At 37.9% G+C, this 21,396-nt stretch overlaps 1 protein-coding gene across 7 annotated transcripts in view; it reads left to right on the top strand.

The window, feature by feature from the left end:
- Positions 1–21,396, top strand: part of SLC35D2 (solute carrier family 35 member D2) — a 53,863-nt gene that overhangs the window by 20,085 nt on the left and 12,382 nt on the right. For 6 of the 7 annotated variants that reach the window (XM_067744833.1, XM_067744831.1, XM_067744832.1 and 3 more), the window contains 5 exons: positions 5,216–5,283; positions 11,425–11,496; positions 12,458–12,526; positions 16,890–16,992; positions 18,296–18,388. In XM_067744833.1, the coding sequence (XP_067600934.1) occupies positions 5,216–5,283; positions 11,425–11,496; positions 12,458–12,526; positions 16,890–16,992; positions 18,296–18,388 (405 nt within the window). The remainder of the gene's footprint in view (positions 1–5,215; positions 5,284–11,424; positions 11,497–12,457; positions 12,527–16,889; positions 16,993–18,295; positions 18,389–21,396) is intronic. The other variant, XM_067744834.1, reaches the window with a different exon arrangement.

Below are 21,396 nucleotides of genomic sequence, written 5' to 3'. Positions count from 1 at the left end.
TTCTTGCTTTCTTTGTAAGTTTTCTAAATTTGTATGTATCCTTGAATTCTGTCGTTTAGGTTTGCCTATTTTTGGATGTTATATAAAGAGAATTAAACTCTATATATTCTTTTGTATCTTGCTTCTTTCACTTAATATTATGTTGGTAAGATGTTGGTAAGATTCATCCACATTGTTGTAGCCGTATTCTTTTATTTTCATTGTATAAATATATTACAATTTATTTATCTGTTTTACTGTTTATGGTAGTTGGGGTTGTTTCTAGTTTGGGCCCTAGAAAAATAAAAAGTACTGTTCTGAACATACTGATAGCTGGATCTTGGTGCACAAGTATTAGTCACCTAAGGCTCCCATAACAAAATACCACAGACTAGGTGGCTTAACAGAAGTTTATTTTCTCACACTTCCGGAGGCTGGAAGTCCAAGATCAAGGTGCCAACAGGGTTGGTTTCTGATGAGAGTTCTCTCCTTGGCATATAGACAGCTGTCTTCTCACTGTGACCTCATGTGGCCTTTACTCTGTGCCTATGCACTCCTGGTGTCCCTTCCTCTTCTTATCAGGACACAAGTCCTATTGTATTAGGACCCCACATTTATTACCTCATTTAACCTTAATTACCTCCTTAAAGGCCCTATCTTCGCATGCAGTCACCTGGGGGCTAGGGGTTCAAAATGTGAATTTCGAGCAGATACAATTCAGTCCGAAACAGCACATGTGCGTGAGTTTTTTGGGAAGCTTATCAAGAAGTGAAACTGCTGACTCCTAGGGTGAGCATATTGTCAACTTGAGTAGATAATGGCAAACTCTTCCCCCAAGTGGTTGTACCAGTTCCTACTCCTGACGAAAGTGCATGAAGGTCCCTATTGCTCCTCATTCTTGCCAATCCTTGGTATGCCAGTCATCTTAAATTGTGCTGATCTGGTGGGTGCATAATGACATCTTCTTGGCTTTTATTTGCATTTCCCTGTTTATTAATGAGGTTGAGTGCCTTTTCATTTTTTAGTGCCCATTTGGATATCCTCTTTTGTGAAATACTTGTTCAAGACTTTTGCCCATTTTTCTGTTGGGTTGATGTCTTTTTCTTACTGATTTGTGTAGGAGTTTTAAAAAATATATTAATGATAGTCCTCTTGTTAGTTATATACAGCATTACAAATATATTTCCCCGCTCTGTTTCATATCTTTTTATTTTCTTTATTATTGTATTTATCTTGTATTCCTTTATCATGTATTCCTTATCATGAAAAGGAATCTTAATTTTAAAATAGTTAAAATTTATCAGTCTTTTCCTTAATAATTAATCACTATTTTTCTTATTTAGGAAATTCTTCCCTACTCTGAGGTTATGAAGATATTTTTCTAGATAAAAGATATATTGTTTTTCAGAGTTAGGTTTTTAATCTGCTTGGAGTTGATTTTTGTGGATGGTGTGAGGTAATGGTACAATTTCATTTATTTTTTCATTTGTCGCAGACTCAACTGAAAAATTTATCCTTAATATTGTGCCACTTATATCTTGGTACTATTGTTCACATATATTTCTAAGCTCTCCATGCTTTTTCATTTGTCTATTTGTGTTTCTGCACCATTACCTCACAGTCGTAATTACTATTGCTTTATGCAAAGTCTTGCTATCTGGTAGAGCAAGTCTTTCCTCCTAAGTTCTTGGTTCTTCACATTTTTATGTGAATATTAGAAGCAGGTTTCAAGATTCATGAAAAATAACCTTTTGGGATTTTGACTGGAATTGCATTGAAGCTCTAAAGCAATTTGGAATGAGTTGACATCTTTAAAGTATTGAATCTTTCAATCCATGTACATGGTGTGCATACCCCTTCTTTAACTGCCCTCAGTAAAGTTTTATAATTTTCTCTATAGAGTTCTAACAGTTTTTGTTAGATTTTTTCTGAGGTACATCTTTTTTTTTTTTTGCTATTGCATGTATCGTTTAAAAACAGGGGAATTCCCTGGCGGTCCAGTGGTTAGAACTCCACGCTTCCATTGCAGGGGGCACAGGTTTGATCCCTGGTCAGGGAACTAAGATCCTGCATGCTGCATGGCACGGCCAAAACACCCCCAGATTATTTGGAAAGTTAGAAGTATATCCACTAAAAAATTATTCACAATGTGAAAGTTGAGAGTTATGTTTTATACGGCGGGAACTTTTAGTACTTCAAGCCTGGGAGGCAGCATCTCAAGTAACTGTGAGAGAAGTGCTCTGAGGAGGTGAGGTGAGGAGCCAGGACATATAGGAGTTTTGCAACAAAGGGCAGGTGGTCTGAACATCAAAAGATTATTGTTAATTAAAGAAAACCAGATATGTCAACTTAAGGAATTTAGAGCTTTTCTATATATGGGAAGATGCAAGAGTCTGGGCTCACTGAAATCATTCCTTTGAGATGCATCTCAGCTATCTGGGACCAGTATCTTGTGTTTTCATAACCTGAGTTTCCTCAGGGCTCACCAGCTCACCATAGGCTGTGGCTGCAAAGGTGGTGGCTGCAGTGGCTGGTGACTGTGACATCCTTTGTTTACTGATATGGCAGGACATATTCCACTTCTCAGGTACATATTTTTATCTTTCTTTTGTATATTGTCTTTGTATCTGCAACATTCTAACTTTCACTTCTTTTAGTTGCCATACCATATAGCACAGGACCTACAGTGCAATGTTGATAGAAATGGAAATGGCATTTTTGTCTGATCTTAAAGGGGAAACTTTTACTATCTCGTCATTAAGTGTATTGTTTGCTGTAGGTTTTTTTGAGATGCCTTTTTTCTGTGTTCCAGTTGCCTTTTGCTGTAGGGACATAGACACTACCTCTGGATGGAAGGGAGTGTCAGTCACATTTTAAGAGTATGTGAGAAGAGAGATATTGCTATAGCCATTATGTCTGATTATGGATTTGTCTATTTCTCTTGGTATTTCTGCCAGGTTTTTTGTTCTGTTTTATGTATTTTGAGGCTGTATGATTAGGTGCCTAATTTTTTTTTTTTTTGATTGCACCTCGCGGCATTCGGGATCTTAGTTTCTCGACCAGAGATAGAACCCGTGCCCCTTGCAGTGGAATTGCAGAGCCCTAACCGCTGGACCGCCAGGGAATTCCCATAGGTGCCTAAAATTTTAAATTAGTTAAATCTTACTGGTGAATTATAGTGTTTAATTGTGCACCATGGAACTCCTCTGTTTCAGTTCTTTTAGTGTTCCCCTGGAATTCAAAACAGGCATATCTAACTTATCAAATTATAAAGTTGATTAATTAATGCATTGATTAATCAGCAGGGGAATTAGCACAAATAATTTAGCCCGTGGTTACCAGAAACTAGAAGTCAGTACTGTCTTTATTTTGAATTGTATATGGAAATAGGGGCAACTGATTCTCTTCAACACCTAAGAACCTCTAAAGTTGTAATATCACCAGCTGTGTGATTGTTGAGTCAGTTGTACACTGTTAACCAGAATGTTGTTGACTGAAAAAAAATGTGCAACGTAAAAGTTGAGAATTATGTTTTATTTTGAGAACAAAACAAGGACTTAAGCCCAGGAGACAGTCTCTCAGATAGCTCAGGTGGCTCGGAGGGACTGCTCTAAAGAGGTGAGGGAAGGGCCAGCATATACAGGAGTTTTTGCAAAAAAGACCTGGTAGTTGGAACTTCAAAAGATTACTGTTAGTTAAAGAAAGCCAGATAGTATCTCAAGCTAATGAATTTAGTGCTTTTCTATGTATGGGAAGATGCAAGAGTCTGGGCTCATTGAAATTATTCCTTTGATGTGACCTTAGCTATCTGGGACCAGTATCCTCTTCCTTTCCATCCTGAGTCTCCTCAGGGTGCACCATGGGGGTGACTGCAGTGACTGAGGGCTTGGCAGTGGGCAGCCCATTTGTCTCCATCCTGAGTTCCCTCAGAGCTCACTTTCAGGGGGGCTGTAGTGGCTATCAAGCCATCAGGCTGCAACATCCTTTGTTTACTGATATGGCAGGCCCAAACATTTTTCATTTACAATGTTGATGAATAAAAGGGAAGGTCCTGGATCTATTATCTTGCTTATGTTTCTTGAGCAAATTTCCTAATAAAGAAATTCTGTAACTTTTTTGCAGATGACACATAGTATTTAAAAATCTTTCAAAAGGGGCTTCCCTGGTGGCGCAGTGGTTGAGAGTGCGCCTGCCGATGCAGGGGACACGGGTTCGTGCCCTGGTCCAGGAAGATCCCACATGCCGCGGAGCGGCTGGGCCTGTGAGCCATGGCTGCTGAGCGTGCGCGTCCGGAGCCTGTGTTCTGCAACGGGAGAGGCCACAACAGTGAGAGGCCCGCGTACCGCAAAAAAAAAAAAAAAAAGCTTTCAAAAGATATAGGAGTTGCACGCTTAGTGTCTTTTTAGTGGAAAAAGAAATGTTGGACTCATCTTGATAGCTATGGAGTATTATATTAGTTAAAAAGTTCTTAAAAGTTATCATATGAGCTTATGAAGGGTTTTTTTTGTTTGTTTATGGAAGACTAGGTGTTACATTTTGTTTCTTTTTCAGTGTGTTCTGAATAATATTTCTCTTAACAATCAGAAAATAATTCAGGAGCTCAGAGCTCGGTAAACCTAATTCAAGTACAAGCTACATTGTTTAACCTTGGTAGATATTTAATTATTCTAGGCCTTTAAAGCAAACAAAGTAACTCCAAAGTAATGTGGCCAGTATACACAACTTTTTGAAAGTGTCACCAACTGTGTGACACATCAATGGGATATAGACCTTTGCCTTTGTCCAGAAAAGTGCATATATGCATAGATAACAGAAGTTTGCACACTTTTTCAATGGCCTTCTGAATCTCATTCATAAACTATATTTATATAGTTTATAAGCGATAAACACCCATCCTCAACTCACCAACCTGGCTAGGGGTCTCCACCTAAGAGAGGTGCTTGTTCAGAGCTTTCTTTTAGGGAAATAGTCTACTAATGTGGGCAAGGTCAAGATTTCCATTTCTATCCAGCCTCCACACCACCACCATGATTATGGATATCACTTCCTACCTAACTATTTTTTGATCACATGGAGAAAGTCATGATGTGTTCTGGATTCTGGAAAATATAGTCATTGCAAGGAAAGGAACTCAGAATGATTTGCTTACTGATGCGGAGTGAATGTCACCATTTTTATATATGAAAGAAAATGTTATTGGAGTACTAACCAAATATTCTTTCTTTTTTTATTGAAGCTGTTTCCTCTGCCTCTCCTCTACATTGGAAACCACATAAGTGGATTATCAAGCACAAGTAAATTAAGGTAGAGTGCAGGATAATGGTTGATGGGAGTCTTCACTCGTTTGCTTTTAGTGTCACAAAGACCAGCTTTGATTTTTCAAGATATTGCTTGGGCTACATATAGAAGACAATAATATTCCATAATTTAAGAAAATAAGGTAGAGTTTTGAATTTAATTTGATAATGCTTTAGAAATGTTAAAAAGCTGATATATTTTTCTTTATGTTCAAGTCTGAAGATAGAATGTGAATCTATAGAAATCAAGATAGAGAAGGTTTGATTTATTCAGGAAGATTCATTTATACGAATATGGTTCTGTGTAACTTTTGGTTTCATCACAGTTTTATAAAAGCAGGAATAGGGCTTCCCTGGTGGCGCAGTGGTTGAGAGTCCGCCTGCTGATGCAGGGGACACGGGTTCGTGCCCCGGTCCGGGAAGATCCCACATGCCGCGGAGCGGCTGGGCCCGTGAGCCATGGCTGCTGAGCCTGCGCGTCCCGGAGCCTGTGCTCCGCAACGGGAGAGGCCACAACAGTGAGAGGCCCGCGTACTGAAAAAAATAAAAAATGAAAAATGGTCCACGTCAAAAAAATCTTTCTTTAAAAAAAAAAAAAAAAAGCAGGAATATTCTGTCAGATTTGGTGTAGGTCAGCCTTGGTACAAGGAAAAATAAATGACAGACGTTATTTTCACGTATGTGATATATACTTCTGAAATCTGCATTTGCATTTATTTTATGGTCCTTTGACTACTCTGTTAAAAGTCACTGCAAAAATGAAAATAGAAGTGTACAAAGACCAAGTCATCCTATAAATTGGAAAACGTGGTGTGAAATATGTAGACTAATGAACACACATTAGGGTGACAAACCTTATGAAAAAGATGTGAATAATGGGAAAATAAAGTCTGACCAAAGGGTGACAGAAATGGAAGGAAACCTGTTTGTATAGGGAGAGAAAAAAAGTGGCAGGTAGGAGGTAGACCAGAAGGAGAAAGTACATATAAAACTGAGAAATGTGAAATTAGGCCTGTTGTCTTTCACTCTTGTTTGGAAAGGACAGATTGTGGTTGTTGTGAAAAACAAAATGTCCAATACTGTTTTTAGTTACATATTTTAGTTGTTTTGTTGTTTCCTTCTGGGATTAGGACAGTCAATTTTCCTTAATTGTCTTAAATTTGTATTAAAACTCCCTGTGGTAGGTGCTATTGCTGTGTTGCTACATATCCTCTTGCCCTGTCTCTGAGCCCACCTGCAGCGTGGGGATGCCTTCAGTTACCCCCATAGCTGTCCAGCCGCACTGGGGGTCTCTGCCTCGCAGATGAGGCCTTCTTGTTTTAGTGATCTTACAAACATCTTTATTACAAGTGTTCTTCAACACTTCTCTACATGCATAGCAGAAGAGGTAAGATGAAGGCTTTCAGCAAGTGAGACTGAGGAGGAAGGCTTTCAGCAAGTGAGACTGAGGAGGAAGGAAGGAAGATTGCTTATACGTGGTGTCATGTAGTATGTTTCTCTCTCTCCCCTATTTTCCATAAACTGGTAGTTGGTCCTAGAGGCTTAATCAGATTCAGATTCAATTTTTCAGGCAACATCAGTTTATTGGTGATGTTGGGTTCCTTCTACTGCATCACCTCATGGGATACATAATGTTTTATCCCACCTTTAATGATATTTAATGGATCAGTTCCACTTTTAATGATTTTAAGGGGTCAGTCTTGTCCCTTTATTAGAATGTTTCCCATCAATTTTTCCCCTAATGGTTTTAGCCTCTTGATGATCATTGTCTAGATCCATTATTTCATTTCAAATTGAAAAATGATGATTTTCTAACTATATCACCCCTTCTACATTAATTGTCTAAACTTCCTCAATAAATACAAACTTTCATTCACCATATCATACAGGAAAGGCAGGATAAAGCTTTATTTATAAATGTTCAGAGTAATAAATTAGTGTCCTGTCACCTTCAATAGTGAGTTGTTGTTTATTGTTTGTTTTGTTTTTTACCATCATTATTAACTCATGCATTTTCATTTATTTGAAACAAGTCCCTCATGAGATATGCATTTTGCAAATATTTTCTCTCAGTCTATGGCTTGTCTTTGCATTCTCTTAACACTGTCTTTCAGAGCAGAAGTTTTAATTTTAATGAAGTTCCACCATCATTTTTTTCTTTCACAGATTGTGCTTTTGGTGTTGTATCTAAAAACTCATTGCCAAACCCAAGGCCATCTAGATTTTCTCCTACATTATCTTCCAGAAGTTTATGTTTTACATTTAGGTATATAATCCATTTTGAACTTAATTTTTGTGAAAGGTATAAGGCCTGTGTCTAGATTCAGGTTTTTTTACGTGTAGATGTCCAGTTGTTTGAGCACCATTTGTTGAAAAGGCTAGTCTATCTCCATTGAATTGTATTTGCTCCTTCGTCAAAGATTAGTTGACTATATTTGTGTGGGTATATTTCTGGGCTCTCTATTCTGTTCCATTATTCTATTTGTTTTATTTACTTAATGTTTTAATTCATTATATAAATACTTCTTTTGATGTTCAAATTATATCATCTCAGGTCAGTGGGAGCCTCTTTGAGTTGACTCCTATGTTCTAGAGCCCCAGTAGTCTTTGATTACTTCCTTGCTTCCTGGTACATGATGTCCCAGATTTATTTGGACTTTTCCTGCCATTTCTCCAAGGATCCCCTGGTTATTTTTAGTGTGAGGTTGAGGCCATAGTCTGGGTGCTGGATATATTTAGAAGAAAGGGCTAACACAGTATCCTGATGAATAACATGTAGGGTATGAGAAAAAGACCAGGATGCCTTCATGGTTTTTGGCCTGATGAAGTGGAAGAACAGAATTGCTATTGATTAGGTCTATACCTAGGAGTAGGATTGCTGGGGGGTATGGCCATTCTGTGTTTAACATTTTGAGGAACTGCCAAGCTGTTTTCCAAAGTGGCTGTGCCATTTTACTTTCCCACCAGCAGTGTACGAGGGTTAAAATTTCTGCACATTCTTGCCAAATTTGTTATTGTCTATCTTTTTGATTATAGCCATCGTAGTGGTTGTGATGTCGTATCTTATTGTGGTTCTGATTTGCATTTCCCTGATGATTAATGATATTGACCATCTTTTTATGTGCTTATCAGTCATTTATATAACTTCTTTGGAGTAATGTCTATTCAAGTCCTTTGCGTATTTTTTAACAGGGTTGTTTATCTTTTAATTATTGAGTTTTAAGTCTTTAGGTATTCTAGATACAGGTCCTTTATTATATATATGATTGCAAAATTTTCTCCTATTCTGTGGATTGTCTTTTTACTCTCTTGATGGTGTACGTTGAAGCACAAAAGTTCTAAGTTTTTAAAAATTCAATTAATAATTAAGGTAAAATATACATAATATAAAACTCACCATTTTAACTGTTTTTAAGTGGACAGTTAAGTGTCATTAAGTATATTCACCATCTTGAGCGACCATCACCACTATCTATTTCCAGAAATTTTTCATCATCCCAAACAGAAATTCTGTACCCATTAAACCGAATGCCCCATTCCCCCATCCCCCTGGCCCCGGTAAGCTCTATTTTGCTTGCTATGTCTATGAATTTGCCTATTCTAGATATTTCATACAAATGGAATCATACAATATTTGTCCTTTTATGTCCAGTTTATTTCAGTTAGCATAATGTTTTTGTTTCATCCATGTTGTAGCATGTATCAGAATTTCATTCCTTAGTAAGACTGTATAGTATTCTATTGTATATATCTATCACATGTTGTTTATCTATTTATAAAAGTTTTACATTTTGGGGAAGTCTGATATATTTATATTTGTTATTGTTGCTTGTGCTTTTGGTATTGTGTCTAAGAGAATTTTGCCTGACCCAGGGTCATGAAGATATAATCCTATTCTTTCATCTAAGAGTTTTATAGTTTTGGCTCCTACATTTAGGTCTTTGATATATTTTTACATAATTTTTTCTATATAGTGTGAGGTAGGGGTCCAAAATCATGCTTTTGCATGTGAATGTTGAGTTGTTTCAGCATTACTTATTGAAAAGACTGTTCTTTCCCCATTGTATTGTCTTGGCACCCTTGTTGAAAATTAATTGACCGTAATTGGAAAGATTTATTTCTTGATTCTCAATCTTATTGCTTTGATTAAATGTTTATCTTTAAACTAGTACTAGATAATACTGATAATTGTAGCTTTGTAGTGAGTTTTGAAATTGGGTCCACCAACTTTGTTCTTCTTTTTCAAGATTGTTTTGGCTTTCTGGTTTTCTTGCATTTCCACATTGATTATAGAATTAGTTTGTCAATTTCTGGGGGAAAAAAAGCCAGCTGAAATTTTGGTAGGACTGTGTTGAATCTATAGATTTATTTGGCGAGTATTTCCATTTTAACAACATTAAGCCTCTGATCCATAACATAGAGTGTCTTTCCATTTAATCTTCTTTCACCTTTTAACAATATTTTGTAGTTTGTAGTGTATTACAATTCTTACACTGGTTTTGTTACGTTATTCCTAAGGATTTTGTTCTTTTTGATGCTATCATAAATGGAATTGTTAATTTCCTTTTTGGATTGCTCATTGCTAGTGTATGGAAGTACAGTTGATTTTTGTATATTCATTTTGTTTCCTGCACACTTACTTCATTTGTTCTAATAATATTTTTTAATGGATTTCTAGGATTTTCTCTGTATATATCATCTGAAAATAGAGACAACTTTCTTTTCTTTTTTCCAAACTGTATACTTTTTTTTTTTTTTTGGCCTAATTGTCCCATCTAGAACCTCAACTACCATGCGGAATAGATGTAGTGGTGAGAGTGGTCTTATTCCTGATCTTAGGGGGAGGAACATTCAGCTTTTTACCATTAAGTATCCTTGTCTGCTTTTATTTTTTTATTATTTTTTTCTTCTTGGCTATGCTGCATGGCTTATGGGATCTTAGTTCCCCGACCAGGGATTGAACTCAGGCCCTCGGCACTGAGAGCGCAGAGTCCTAACCACTGTACTGCCAGGGAATTCCCCTTATCTGCTTTTAAAAGGCATCATCTAAAAATACTTTTTGAATTTAATGGAAAATAATGAGACTTTTTTTTTTTTTTGTCTTGCTTTGAAAAAGGCAGTTCAGACCAGTCTCATAAGACATTTTTAAGTGAAGTTCCTGAAAATTCTTTCTGCACTGCTCTCTGGTTGTAGTGTGAAACCCCTCCTCAGGTCTGGTCAGGAGGAGCTGCCCATCCCACCCCCCAGACGCTGTGGTTCTGGCTTTCCTTTCTTTGGTCACCATCTTCTCAGGGTCACATTGGAAGCAGATGGAGGTGGGTTTTTCCAGCCCTGGCAGTCTGTGGCTGTGCATTGAACTGTGTCCTGGAATCTCTGGGTTTTGAGAGTGGGTGAAAGGTTCATAAGTATTTTTGAAAGGCAGTGAATGTGGTCTCATTACATAAAGTTTTAGGGAAAAATTACCCATAATTTTATCCTCTAACATACTATTTTAAATACTCACTTTCAGTCTTTTTCCATATACAGAATGTATTTTATTACAGTTGTAGACTGTACATAGTTTTGTCACCTCCTTGATTTATTTAACGTTCGTTTTCGAAGAGTGGTAAAGTTTTATATTATAGAATTAATGTATAATGTTCCCTCAAGTGGATTTATCATAATTTATTTAATCATTGCCTTGTCTGATATTCAGGTGGTTTCTGATGTTTTCCCCAAAGGCATTACTGCAATGAACATGTTTGTGCACACGATTTTTTTTCTTTCCTTTGGGTTATTATCTTAGGGTAAGTTTCCCAGCAAGAAGTAATTAGGTCCTAGGTTAGGACCGTTTAATGACTGTCCATACATAGTCCCAACTTGATTTGTCAAAGGCTATATTGGTTCACACTGCATATAATCTTTTAGCACAAACTTTGTAGTAGTTGGATAGTATGATGTTTTGAATTGCTAGTAAGTAAAAGTGGCATGAAATTATTGAATCTCCATTTCTTTTTATTATTTAATATGACTTATTAGTAGCATGTGTGATAATTAAGGTTAATTCCTTATATTTAATTTGGAAAATTAATGGGCTTAATTAAAAATGTAAGGCATTAAAAAAGTACCTGGTGTCTGATGATATTATACTTGAATCTTTTCCTGACAGCTTGCCGATGTTCACCGTGCTCAGGAAATTTACCATTCCACTTACTTTACTCCTGGAAACCATCATACTCGGGTGATTTTTGTTTTTCTTCTTTTCCTCTGGTGTCCTCTCCCCACACCCCCACATTATTTTTACCTAGCAAATTCTCAACATCTAGTCATCTTTTCAAATAGTTGATTTGAAGTGCTAGTAGCAATAACTTAAGGGCAAATGGTTTGTTCACTTAAAAGCAGTCTCCTATTTCCATGATTCCCTAAGAATGTAATGAGTGTTTTTTAAAAACGATTATAATTTTACATTAGATAAATAAAATGTGTGTGTGGTCAAAAATTATAAAAAAAAAAAACCCAACAACCCCAAAACAGATGTAAATCTGTTTCCTGAGCCAGATGGAATATACACTGATTTTGGAATGTAGAGGAAAAGTTGTCCACGTATATAGTATAGAATAGGAGTAGCAGAAAATCAGGGAGATTCATTCTGATGCAGTAATTATGGTGTAACATCAGAATAAATTAATTTTTATAATGTTGGTTTAAAAATTTCTCATAAAGATACTCAGGCTGACATCTAAAAAGGTGATTCTTGATTTTGCTGTGGAGACAATTTAATGATGAAATTTGGATGATGGCCCAATGTTTTAAGTTTTACTATTGAATTTTATCTTAATCTTTGGATGCTTGATAAAAGTACATACCAACTAGACCCACCAGCAGGAGCTCTTCTGCATTTTGTCCCAGCGTCTTTCTAGTGAGAACAGAGAAATACATTTGTAATTAGATTAAGACAACTACTTAAGAAATAAAGTAAATTTGGTCTGATTTCCTAATCCATTTAAGGTACCTTTAGTACTCTTTTTACATAAAGCACTGTCCGTTAGATTTTAGCTATAAAACTGTTAACAATGTCTATTTGCAGTTTATTTAAAAATATAATCTATATTTTTTCCTCTCCTCCTCCTTTCCTTATCTATCTATCCATCTATCCATCTGTCTGCCTACCTATCTATCCATCCACTATTTATTTATTACAGGAAACAGTATTCCTTGAACATCATTGTCAGTGTCTTTGCCATCATTCTTGGTGCTTTCATAGCAGCTGGGTAAGACTTTGGACTATTTCTGCTCAATAACTCCTTTGTGTCTTTGACAATAGGCCTGGCCCCCTCCTCATTTTTCATTTTCCATCTGGCTGCAGTTGAATTGAGCAGCCAAGAGACAAATCTGTTGATGTTAGTGGAATCCCCATGTGTTCCTGTGAAAGTCAAACTGGGTTCCAAGTTGGCCAGAACATTTCTGAGAAATATATAGAGTGAGCATTACAAGGTATTAATACAGCTTTTCTTCATAAAAGGAGTAAACTGTATACTTTTATTACTGAATGTTTGTCTTCAATATAAAAATTTTACAAAGAATTTTGAAAAGTTCTTAGGCATTTGACTAAGAAGAATAACAGATTTATAAAGCCCTTGTAAGCTGATTTGTTTTATCATCCTGTGATGCCTTATTGGTCAATATTTCCAAGGATGGAATACGCTCATTAAATGTTTGGGACATGAGCCAATACCAGTGCATGACTACTATCTTATTCATTAATATACCTGACCAGGAATAAGGACTCCAAGTTTGCATTTGAAAGCAGGCGCTCGGACTCCTTTTATAGCATAGTGGTTAAAGCATGTGTGCAGTTACCTTCCTTGGTTTGAAACTTAACTTCTGTCAGCTATTTCTTAGCCTCTCTGTGCCTCAGTTTCCTCATTTATAAAGTATAAAGGATACAGTTGGCCCTGTGTGTCCAAGCCTTCTGCATCTGTGGATTCAACCAACCATGGATCGAAAATATATATTTTTTAAATACCAGAAGATTCCCCAAAGCAAAACTTGGATTTGCTGTGCACTGGCAACTACTTACATAGCATTTACATTGTATTAGGTGTTATAAGTAATCTAGAGATGATTCAAAGTATATGGGAGGATGTATGTAGGTTATATGCAGACGCTGCACACCATTTTATATAAGGGACTTGAGCATCCGTAGATTTGGGTACCTGCATGCAGAGGGCGTGGGGGTGTGGGGTACTGGAACTAGTCCCCCGTGGATATGGAGGGACGACTGTAATAGAAAAGAAAAACCTATGTGAATGAAAGGAAGAAAGAAAAAGTTGGAGGAATTTCAGTTAAACTAGTTTCATTAACTCATTTAGAAACAAGAGTTCTGGATCATTAATTGCAAATTAAATAAGGTGTGGGCTACAGAGCCAGGATGTCTGGAACCCTATTCTGGTCTCCTCACTTACTGGCTCTATAACCAAGGACAAGCTATTTAACCTCTCTGTGCCCCAGTTATTTTGACCGTGAAGTGCAGATTAGAATATCATCCACCTAATAGCATCACTATGAGAATTAAATGAGATAATAGTAAACCAGGATTTACACTAGTTCGTGGTCAAGTTCAACAAAAACATGCTGAAGCATTTACTATATGCCAGGCATCATTCTATGTGCTGAGGAGTCCAGCAGTTAACAAGACCGAGAACAATCCTTGCCTTCATGGAGCTTTCATTCAGGTTGGTGGAAACAGATAATAAGCAAAAGAAATTGATTAAAGATATAGCATGCCAGCTGGTGACAGATATTAGCAATAATAATGGTGTTTATTATTGTTATAAATGTGTTTAGTCCCTTGCCTAGACCAGGGTTTATTATTTGCCTTTTTTATCTGTAACTTCCTCTTCTCCAATTCTAGCTGTGGCTGAGCTCATCCCCCTTAAAGCTGGCCTGTTTGGTTTCAGTGCTGTGTTTCATGCCTGATATGGTGCTGGTACAGACATTAAGCAGCTACACTTAGAGCCTGTTTTGATCATGAAGACTTTTGTTCAAACAAAACGTATGCGTGAAGTAGCTAAAAAAGGGAGGTACTCTGTTAAAAGTGCCTTCCTCCCACAGGGCTGAGGTCTCCCCAGGGACACCTCTCTCTTCTAGGTTTCTTGGAGCTCAGTCTGAAAACCACTAACTTAGAACCAGTTGAAGACTTGTACAAAAATTGGTTTATAAAAATGTAAGTCTTTGATGAGGCGTGGCACGTCAGACCCTGTGTGTATGAAAGCACATCGCCAGAAGCAGTTAGTAGGAATTCAGCTCATAGGTGATACTCTAGTGAGCTGAAAGGGTAAGTAGTGTTTCCCAAAACATCTGACTTTTACCCAAGAGCCAGCTTGGAATAGTAATTCTCGGCTTTCCCCTTCCTCAGCACCCACAGAATGGAAAATATCCCTGTGGGTAACAAGCACAGTTCTTAGCTGCAGCCCAGCTGTCACCGCACCCTTCTCTGCTCTCACTCAAATTAACTCATCAAAGGCAGGTAACAGATGAGCCAGTTTAGGCAGCTGTAACAAATAGCCCCTACATCGTGGTTGTTTAACGTACCAGGTATATTCTGCTCACACTCCAGATGCATACTAACATCAGTGAATGCTGTGGGAGTGCTCTGCCCATTGTAGCTACTTAGGGACCCAGGGGGATGGAACCTCTGCCTTAAAGGGGGTTTCCTTGCTCATCCAGAAGGGAAGAAGGCATGTGAGGAATTGTCTGCTGGCTCTCCAAGCTTTCCCCCGGAAGTGACGTGTTACTTCTTCTTACATTGTATTTGCCAAAGCAAGTCACATGGCCAGGAAAAGTTGAAATATAACGTCTGCGAACAGCCCTAAATGACAATCGCACGGGTTGACCATGAATCTGCTCCCATTTATAACACAAGTAAATTCTTATCAAACGTCTGTGCTTTCACTACTGGCCCAAACAAATGATGTTGGGAATTCCTGGCCCCCTCAAGTAGGAGACCTGAAAACTCCAAGAATTCCCCTTAGGCTCCCTGAGGAAGTGAGTAACACTTCCTTTCCATTCCTCTGGATGGAAAGGTACCTCACTTTTTTGATCATTCATCTCTTTGCCATCTTAGGGAATGGCAGACACTTCTTAACACTGAGCGGAATGTGGGTAGGAAAGATCTGGAAAACCCTTATTTTCAGAGATTCTATTGTGATTGAGCCAGAGAATTATGATTTATGATGATCTAAAATTAATTTATATTCTCACAAATATATTTGTAGGTAAATAATGGCAGTGGAAGCCTCAAGCAAAATCTGGTTTAATTTGCATTCAGATTTTGATGCAATTTTTACCTATTTCCTTCTCTTTGGTTAGAAATAATCTTATTTTGATACTGAAGGGGATAAGGATATGCCACTCCAATATATGCCACTTTGGCATAAACATTATTTTGAGTTGAAGGCAATTGAGAATCAATAGATGTGGGAAGAGTTCTCTGCCCTCCCTTTTCTGCCTAAAAGTAGACCATAAATTTGCCTTTGTGAAGGTGTCCCTTGGTCCTGTACTTGAAATAGGAAAGCAATTCTTATCACCAGAGACAGAGAGTAAGCATCTAGATGAATCTGCATAAACAAACCTTATTAAAATAACCCTTATCTTCCATTAGTTTCCCCTATGTATTTCCTAGTCCCTTTCCCACAATTTATTTGTTCCTTAACACCCAAACCCTCTTTTTTGTTAAAATGGTATCTAAGCCCCAGAGTCTGACCACTTCTTTGAGTTTCATTTCTTTTCTGTGAACTCCTGTGCATGTAAAATATTTAAAACAATTTGTATTTTTTTCCCCCGTTATTCTGTCTGTTGTCAGTTAAATTCACAGGCCCCCAGACACTGACCCAAAGAGGGTAAAGGAAACCTTCTTGACAATATATACTTATGAATTTGGACATGGGTGTGGTACTGTTTGCAAGATCAAGTGCAGGTGAATGCATCACATCTGGGCTTAGCTGTTGTTCACTCTCTCCTCCCTTTGCCATATTCCCCCCAAACATTTTTATACTAGTGTTATTTATTTAAAATGGAAATTGAAGAGAAGATGCTTCAAAGAATGGGAAGAAAGGGGCCTTAGAGGAGTTGCAGAGAAGGAATGGATCCCTGCCTTGCCTTTTTGATGGACAGGCTAGTGGGGGTGCTAGTGGATGACGTGAGTGGGGACCAGATGGAGGTGTCAGTTCCTCATTTGACCCCTTTACCATGTCACTGCTCAGCTGTCCCCAGAGGGCTGTACTCTGGGGAAGGCCCTATTTACTACAATAAGCCACAGGTGGGTTGAACAAATCATTCCTCTTTACCAGTTAGCAAAAGAATGGCTTTGCAGTCAAAGGAAGATGGTTAATGTCCCTCTGGTTTTAAGCGGTTGTGATTAAGTTTAAGCCTCCTGAAGGCCTGGTTTTGTTTTTGTCTGGGGACAGGGCAGAAGAATTAACCATTCATCACCATACAGGGGGAAAATATGCCAGAGAAAAGGTAGTTACTAGCATCACAAATGGATTTGATTAGGAAAGATGAAACAGAGAGTGTCTGAGGCCAAGTTGTGAGTTTCTGAATAATCATACTCCTCTGTGTTCTCCCTCCCAGTTCTGACCTTGCTTTTAACTTGGAAGGCTATATTTTTGTATTCCTGAATGATATCTTCACAGCAGCGAATGGTGTTTATACCAAACAGAAAATGGACCCAAAGGTACCAGATCTTCACTCCTTTAGCTTTTAGGCTTTGTCATCTGGCCACTGAAATTACATGAAAAAATGAACTTGTAAAGATGACATGTAATTTAATTTACATGTTATGATCTACAGATTACTAATTTCTTTTTAATTATCTTGTCTGCATAGGTTCTTGTTACTCCTTGTCTTGCAAAGTTTGGGTGAAAATTAGGTAGGAAGGGAAAAATGGGCACTATTTTAGATGCAAAGTCAGAATACTATATAGAAAGGGGATTATTTTGAAAGGCAAATTAAAATTAGAAGAAGTTTTTTTACCATCATCATCAGTGACCAATGTGAAGTCAGGAGTATTCTGAAAGCAGCTGTAGTTTGAGAGTCTGGAGATGTGGGTTACAGATTCAAGTTTTGCTGCTGACTGGTTATTGTGACCTGGAACCTTCACTTCTCCAAACCTCAGTTTCCTCATCTGTGGAATGAGATGATTGGAATGGATAATTTATAAGGTCCTGTCACGAGGGGCGGGTGGGCGTATGAGCTTCCCTTCCTTGTGGCTGCCCTCAGGTCAGAGCTCCCAGCCCTCACCACGCCCGCCCCCCTCCCCAGGCTGTGCAGGAAGCTCTGGAGGATGGGCCAGGCACATGTTTCTTTGTTCCAAGTTCTTTGTGTTGAGTGAGGGTGTTCCCTCTGATGGACAGGCTTATTCCTATGAGCTGTTTTTTATCTGCGCTGTATTTTTCTGCACTACCATTTGGTTTTTAATGGTGGCAGTTTTACAAAACTGGTTTTGCTGTCTTTTGAGAATCACAGTGTGTCACCCTGTATGGAAAGTGGCGGATGTAGCCTCTAATGAAAATTAAATTTATGCAAGCTTGGAAAACAAGATACCTGGTGTTTTAACCCTGCTGTTCCTTAATGGAAAGAGCAGATGTTTTGAAGGAGTTCTATTTATATTAATATTGTTAATGCTGTTTACTTTGTTCCACATTTCCCATTTTGAATAGCATGCTTTTAAAAAAAGAACAATTAGAATGTCAGAGATGGGTGGAACCTCAGAGTCCATCCATCTCCATCCACTTTATCTGTCATTTTTTGGATAAAGCAAATTTTTTTTTGGAAATCACAGTACACTTGAAATGAAGCATTTTACATCAGAAATTTGCTGAAAATATTCCAATACAGAGCTGGTCAGAATGCATGTTCTAACTCTGCATAAGTACATGGTTGTATAATTAGCTTCAGGGGAAAATAAAATAAATGGCTCCAGGAAGTCTGATGCTTCATATTTCTAAAATTGAGTGGAGTTTTCTTGGTTTTTGCAGGAGTTAGGGAAATATGGAGTGCTTTTCTACAATGCCTGCTTCATGATTATCCCAACTCTTATCCTTAGTGTCTCTACCGGAGACCTTCGACAGGTGAGCTGATTACAGTCATTCATTCTTACTTAGCAGTGTTTAAAATTTTAATATTTAACCTGTGGTACTTACTGAAATAAAAAGTGTATAAAGGTAACTAGGATTTCCGAAAGCAAGATGTTTGGTACGCCCAGTAATACCTTTGACACTTTCCTTTTCTCGGCATTTATCTTTAGAACTGTGGGGAGTAGCAGGAAGTAGTCAAAAAAACTCTGGTCTTGAAGCTTTTTGCAAAACAACAACAAAAATCTGAGTTTGAGTCTCCCTTTCCCCTTTGTTGGCATGGGGATCCTGAGAAAGCTAGTTAACTTTGAAGGGGATTTTGATAGTTTTAAAAAATGGATTTACTTATTTATTACCCTTGTTATGGACATTTGGAAAAATACACACAAAATAGAATAATTGAATGAACTCTCATGTACCTATCACACAACTTCAACACTTTTTGGCATTTCACCCTTCTTATTTCATCTATCCTCATCTGCTCTCACTTTCCCCCCGCCCCCGGAATATTTTAAAGTAAATCCCAGACATCATGGCATTTGCCTCTAAATATTCCAGGATCTACATTTGAATTTTGAGAAGGTTTTGTTCTTTTGGTATTTGCCCTGTTCACCTTATCTGCTGTACACCTGTCAGAGACAAATAAAATGATAAGTTAGTAGAAGGATGGGAGGCCCAGTTGGGAGGTGGGTATCTCTTAGGAAGAGTGAATATTCACCCCATAACATCCGCATGGCTACCTTGAAATGTGCGGGCTCAGAAAGTTACCAGACAAACCACTTTAAGTTCATGTGAGAAACGAGGTATGCTGGGCAAAATCCTGGTCTAGTGTGGCCTCTGGCCTCTCCCACAGACGTCCCCCTCCACACCATGGGCTGGGCATTAACCTTCATTAACCCTGTTGTTGTTGCTGGGCCGGGGGTGGGGTTCACAGTCCCCCACCGTCGCCCCCACCCCAGCGGCAGACGTTGACAGCATTTCTGTATTTAACAGTCAGCATGGTTGTGTGGTGCACATGGGTTGAGCGTCAATCCCATTTGTCACCTTTTAGGGTTTGAATGACTTTAAAAGCTTTCAGATTCTGGGGACTCCTGGGGTGAATGTCAGGGCTTGTTGTTCTTTCTCAGAACTATACTTTCTCCCTCGTACAGTTCCTTTCTCAGAACAAGAGAAAGGTTGACGGCTTAGCAGCAATGTCCCCAGGGGTAAACATCCATTTCCATATGTTTATATTGAAAACTACCAAGAAACCCCAGTTTTGATTAAAGGGGTCTCAGTGTGTGAACCTGGGCCTCACTGTTAGTTCAGAATATTGGAAGTTAAAGCAAGCACCCCGTATACCTCTAGCAATGATGAACAGGGCAGAATATCTAAAAGCACATTATTTATTTTTCAGCTACCATCAATTAAACCAATTTAGTGTCAGCAGTATTACATAAACAAGGTGAAATTATGAGTCCTCAACGTCCTACCGGCTTGTCTCTTTTCATTATCATAAAAATGAGTTTTTCTTTTGAGTCTCTGGAGTTTATCTGTTCTGAGATTCTGGTACTTTATAGCCTTTCAGATATATATTTATTTCTAGAAATAGAAATCTAGAAACTTCTAGGAACTCTTAGAACACCTGATTGAAACTAAAAGCACATTTCCCTATGGGAACAATGTTATAAATGGCGTAGTGACCAGAAACTGAATTTTAGGTACCTTTTGAAAATAGACTACATGTATTATGTTAATAATTTGTAACAGCATTTCAATAGGAATATGTATTTCCACATTTAAATCGTTGACTTACAAACTTATAGCATGGTGCTTTCAGAAGTTGCCACCTGCTTGTAATGATTACCATGCAGAATTATTATACTTTCTCAAGTAATAGTAAAAATAGCTAATAATTATTGAGGAATTATTCTATCAGACGTTGTTTGAAGTATTCTACATGAACTGTCTCATTGCATTCCCACAGTAGCTTGAGGAGAAGGTACTATTATTATCCTCATTTTATAGACAAGGAATCTAGGGCACAGTGTTTAAAAAACTTTCCAAAGACAGTAAGTGATAGATCCAGGAGGCTGTCTGGCTCTAGAAACACATCATCTGCTGTAATCTCAATTTTAAAAAAAAATTTTATTTATTTATTTTTGGCTGCATTGGGTCTTTGTTGCTGCGCACAGGCTTTCTCTAGTTGTGGTGAGCGGGGGCTATTCTTCCTTGCAGTGTGCAGGCTTCTCATTGCGGTGGCTTCTCTTGTTGCGGAGCACTGGCTCTTGGCTCATGGGCTTCAGTAGCTGTGGCACACAGGCTTCAGTAGTTGTGGCTCACAGGCTCCAGAGCACAGGCTCAGTAGTTGTGGTGCACGGGCTTAGTTGCTCTGTGGCATGTGGGATCTTCCCGGACCAGGGCTCGAACCTGTGTCCCCTGCATTGTCAGGCAGATTCCCAACCACTGCACCACCAGGGAAGCCCCTCAATTTTTTAATTTGTATCAGTATATGAAAAGTGTTTCTTTCCTTCACATATGATAAAAACTATAACCTATCACTTATAGCTTAGAAAGTATAAGAGGCCTAACATTTACCTTAACTTATTCAATCCTGGTGTTCTAGGAGAATATTATGCTCCTATTCTGCCTTTCGATGCTGGAATATCTCAGTATTTACCCATCTAGCCTCTTCCATTTGATCAGTCTCTTAAGATTTCAAACAGAAGTTACTATAGTTACCTGAGAGCCCCAGCAATGATAACTATTCACTGAAATTTCAGATGGATCAGAGCTAAATATATGGATTTAATTTAAAAGTTTATAAGAAAAATTATAATCAGAAAAATATATTTATTTTCTGTAAGAGACTGTAAGAGAAGGCTTTCTATAAGATGACAAAGATACGAAAACCATAAAGTTAAAAATTTGGCTCTAATTTAAAATTATTATATGATAAGAGATGCCAAAAGAGATAACACTGTAATCAGTAATTTTTAAAACTCTGTAGGAAAAAATAGTAAGAT

Source organism: Pseudorca crassidens, chromosome 7, assembly GCF_039906515.1.
Source record: "Pseudorca crassidens isolate mPseCra1 chromosome 7, mPseCra1.hap1, whole genome shotgun sequence".
Lineage (NCBI taxonomy): Eukaryota > Metazoa > Chordata > Mammalia > Artiodactyla > Delphinidae > Pseudorca > Pseudorca crassidens.
Note: the sequence above shows the minus strand (reverse complement) of the source record. Positions and strands in the feature narration are given on the sequence as shown.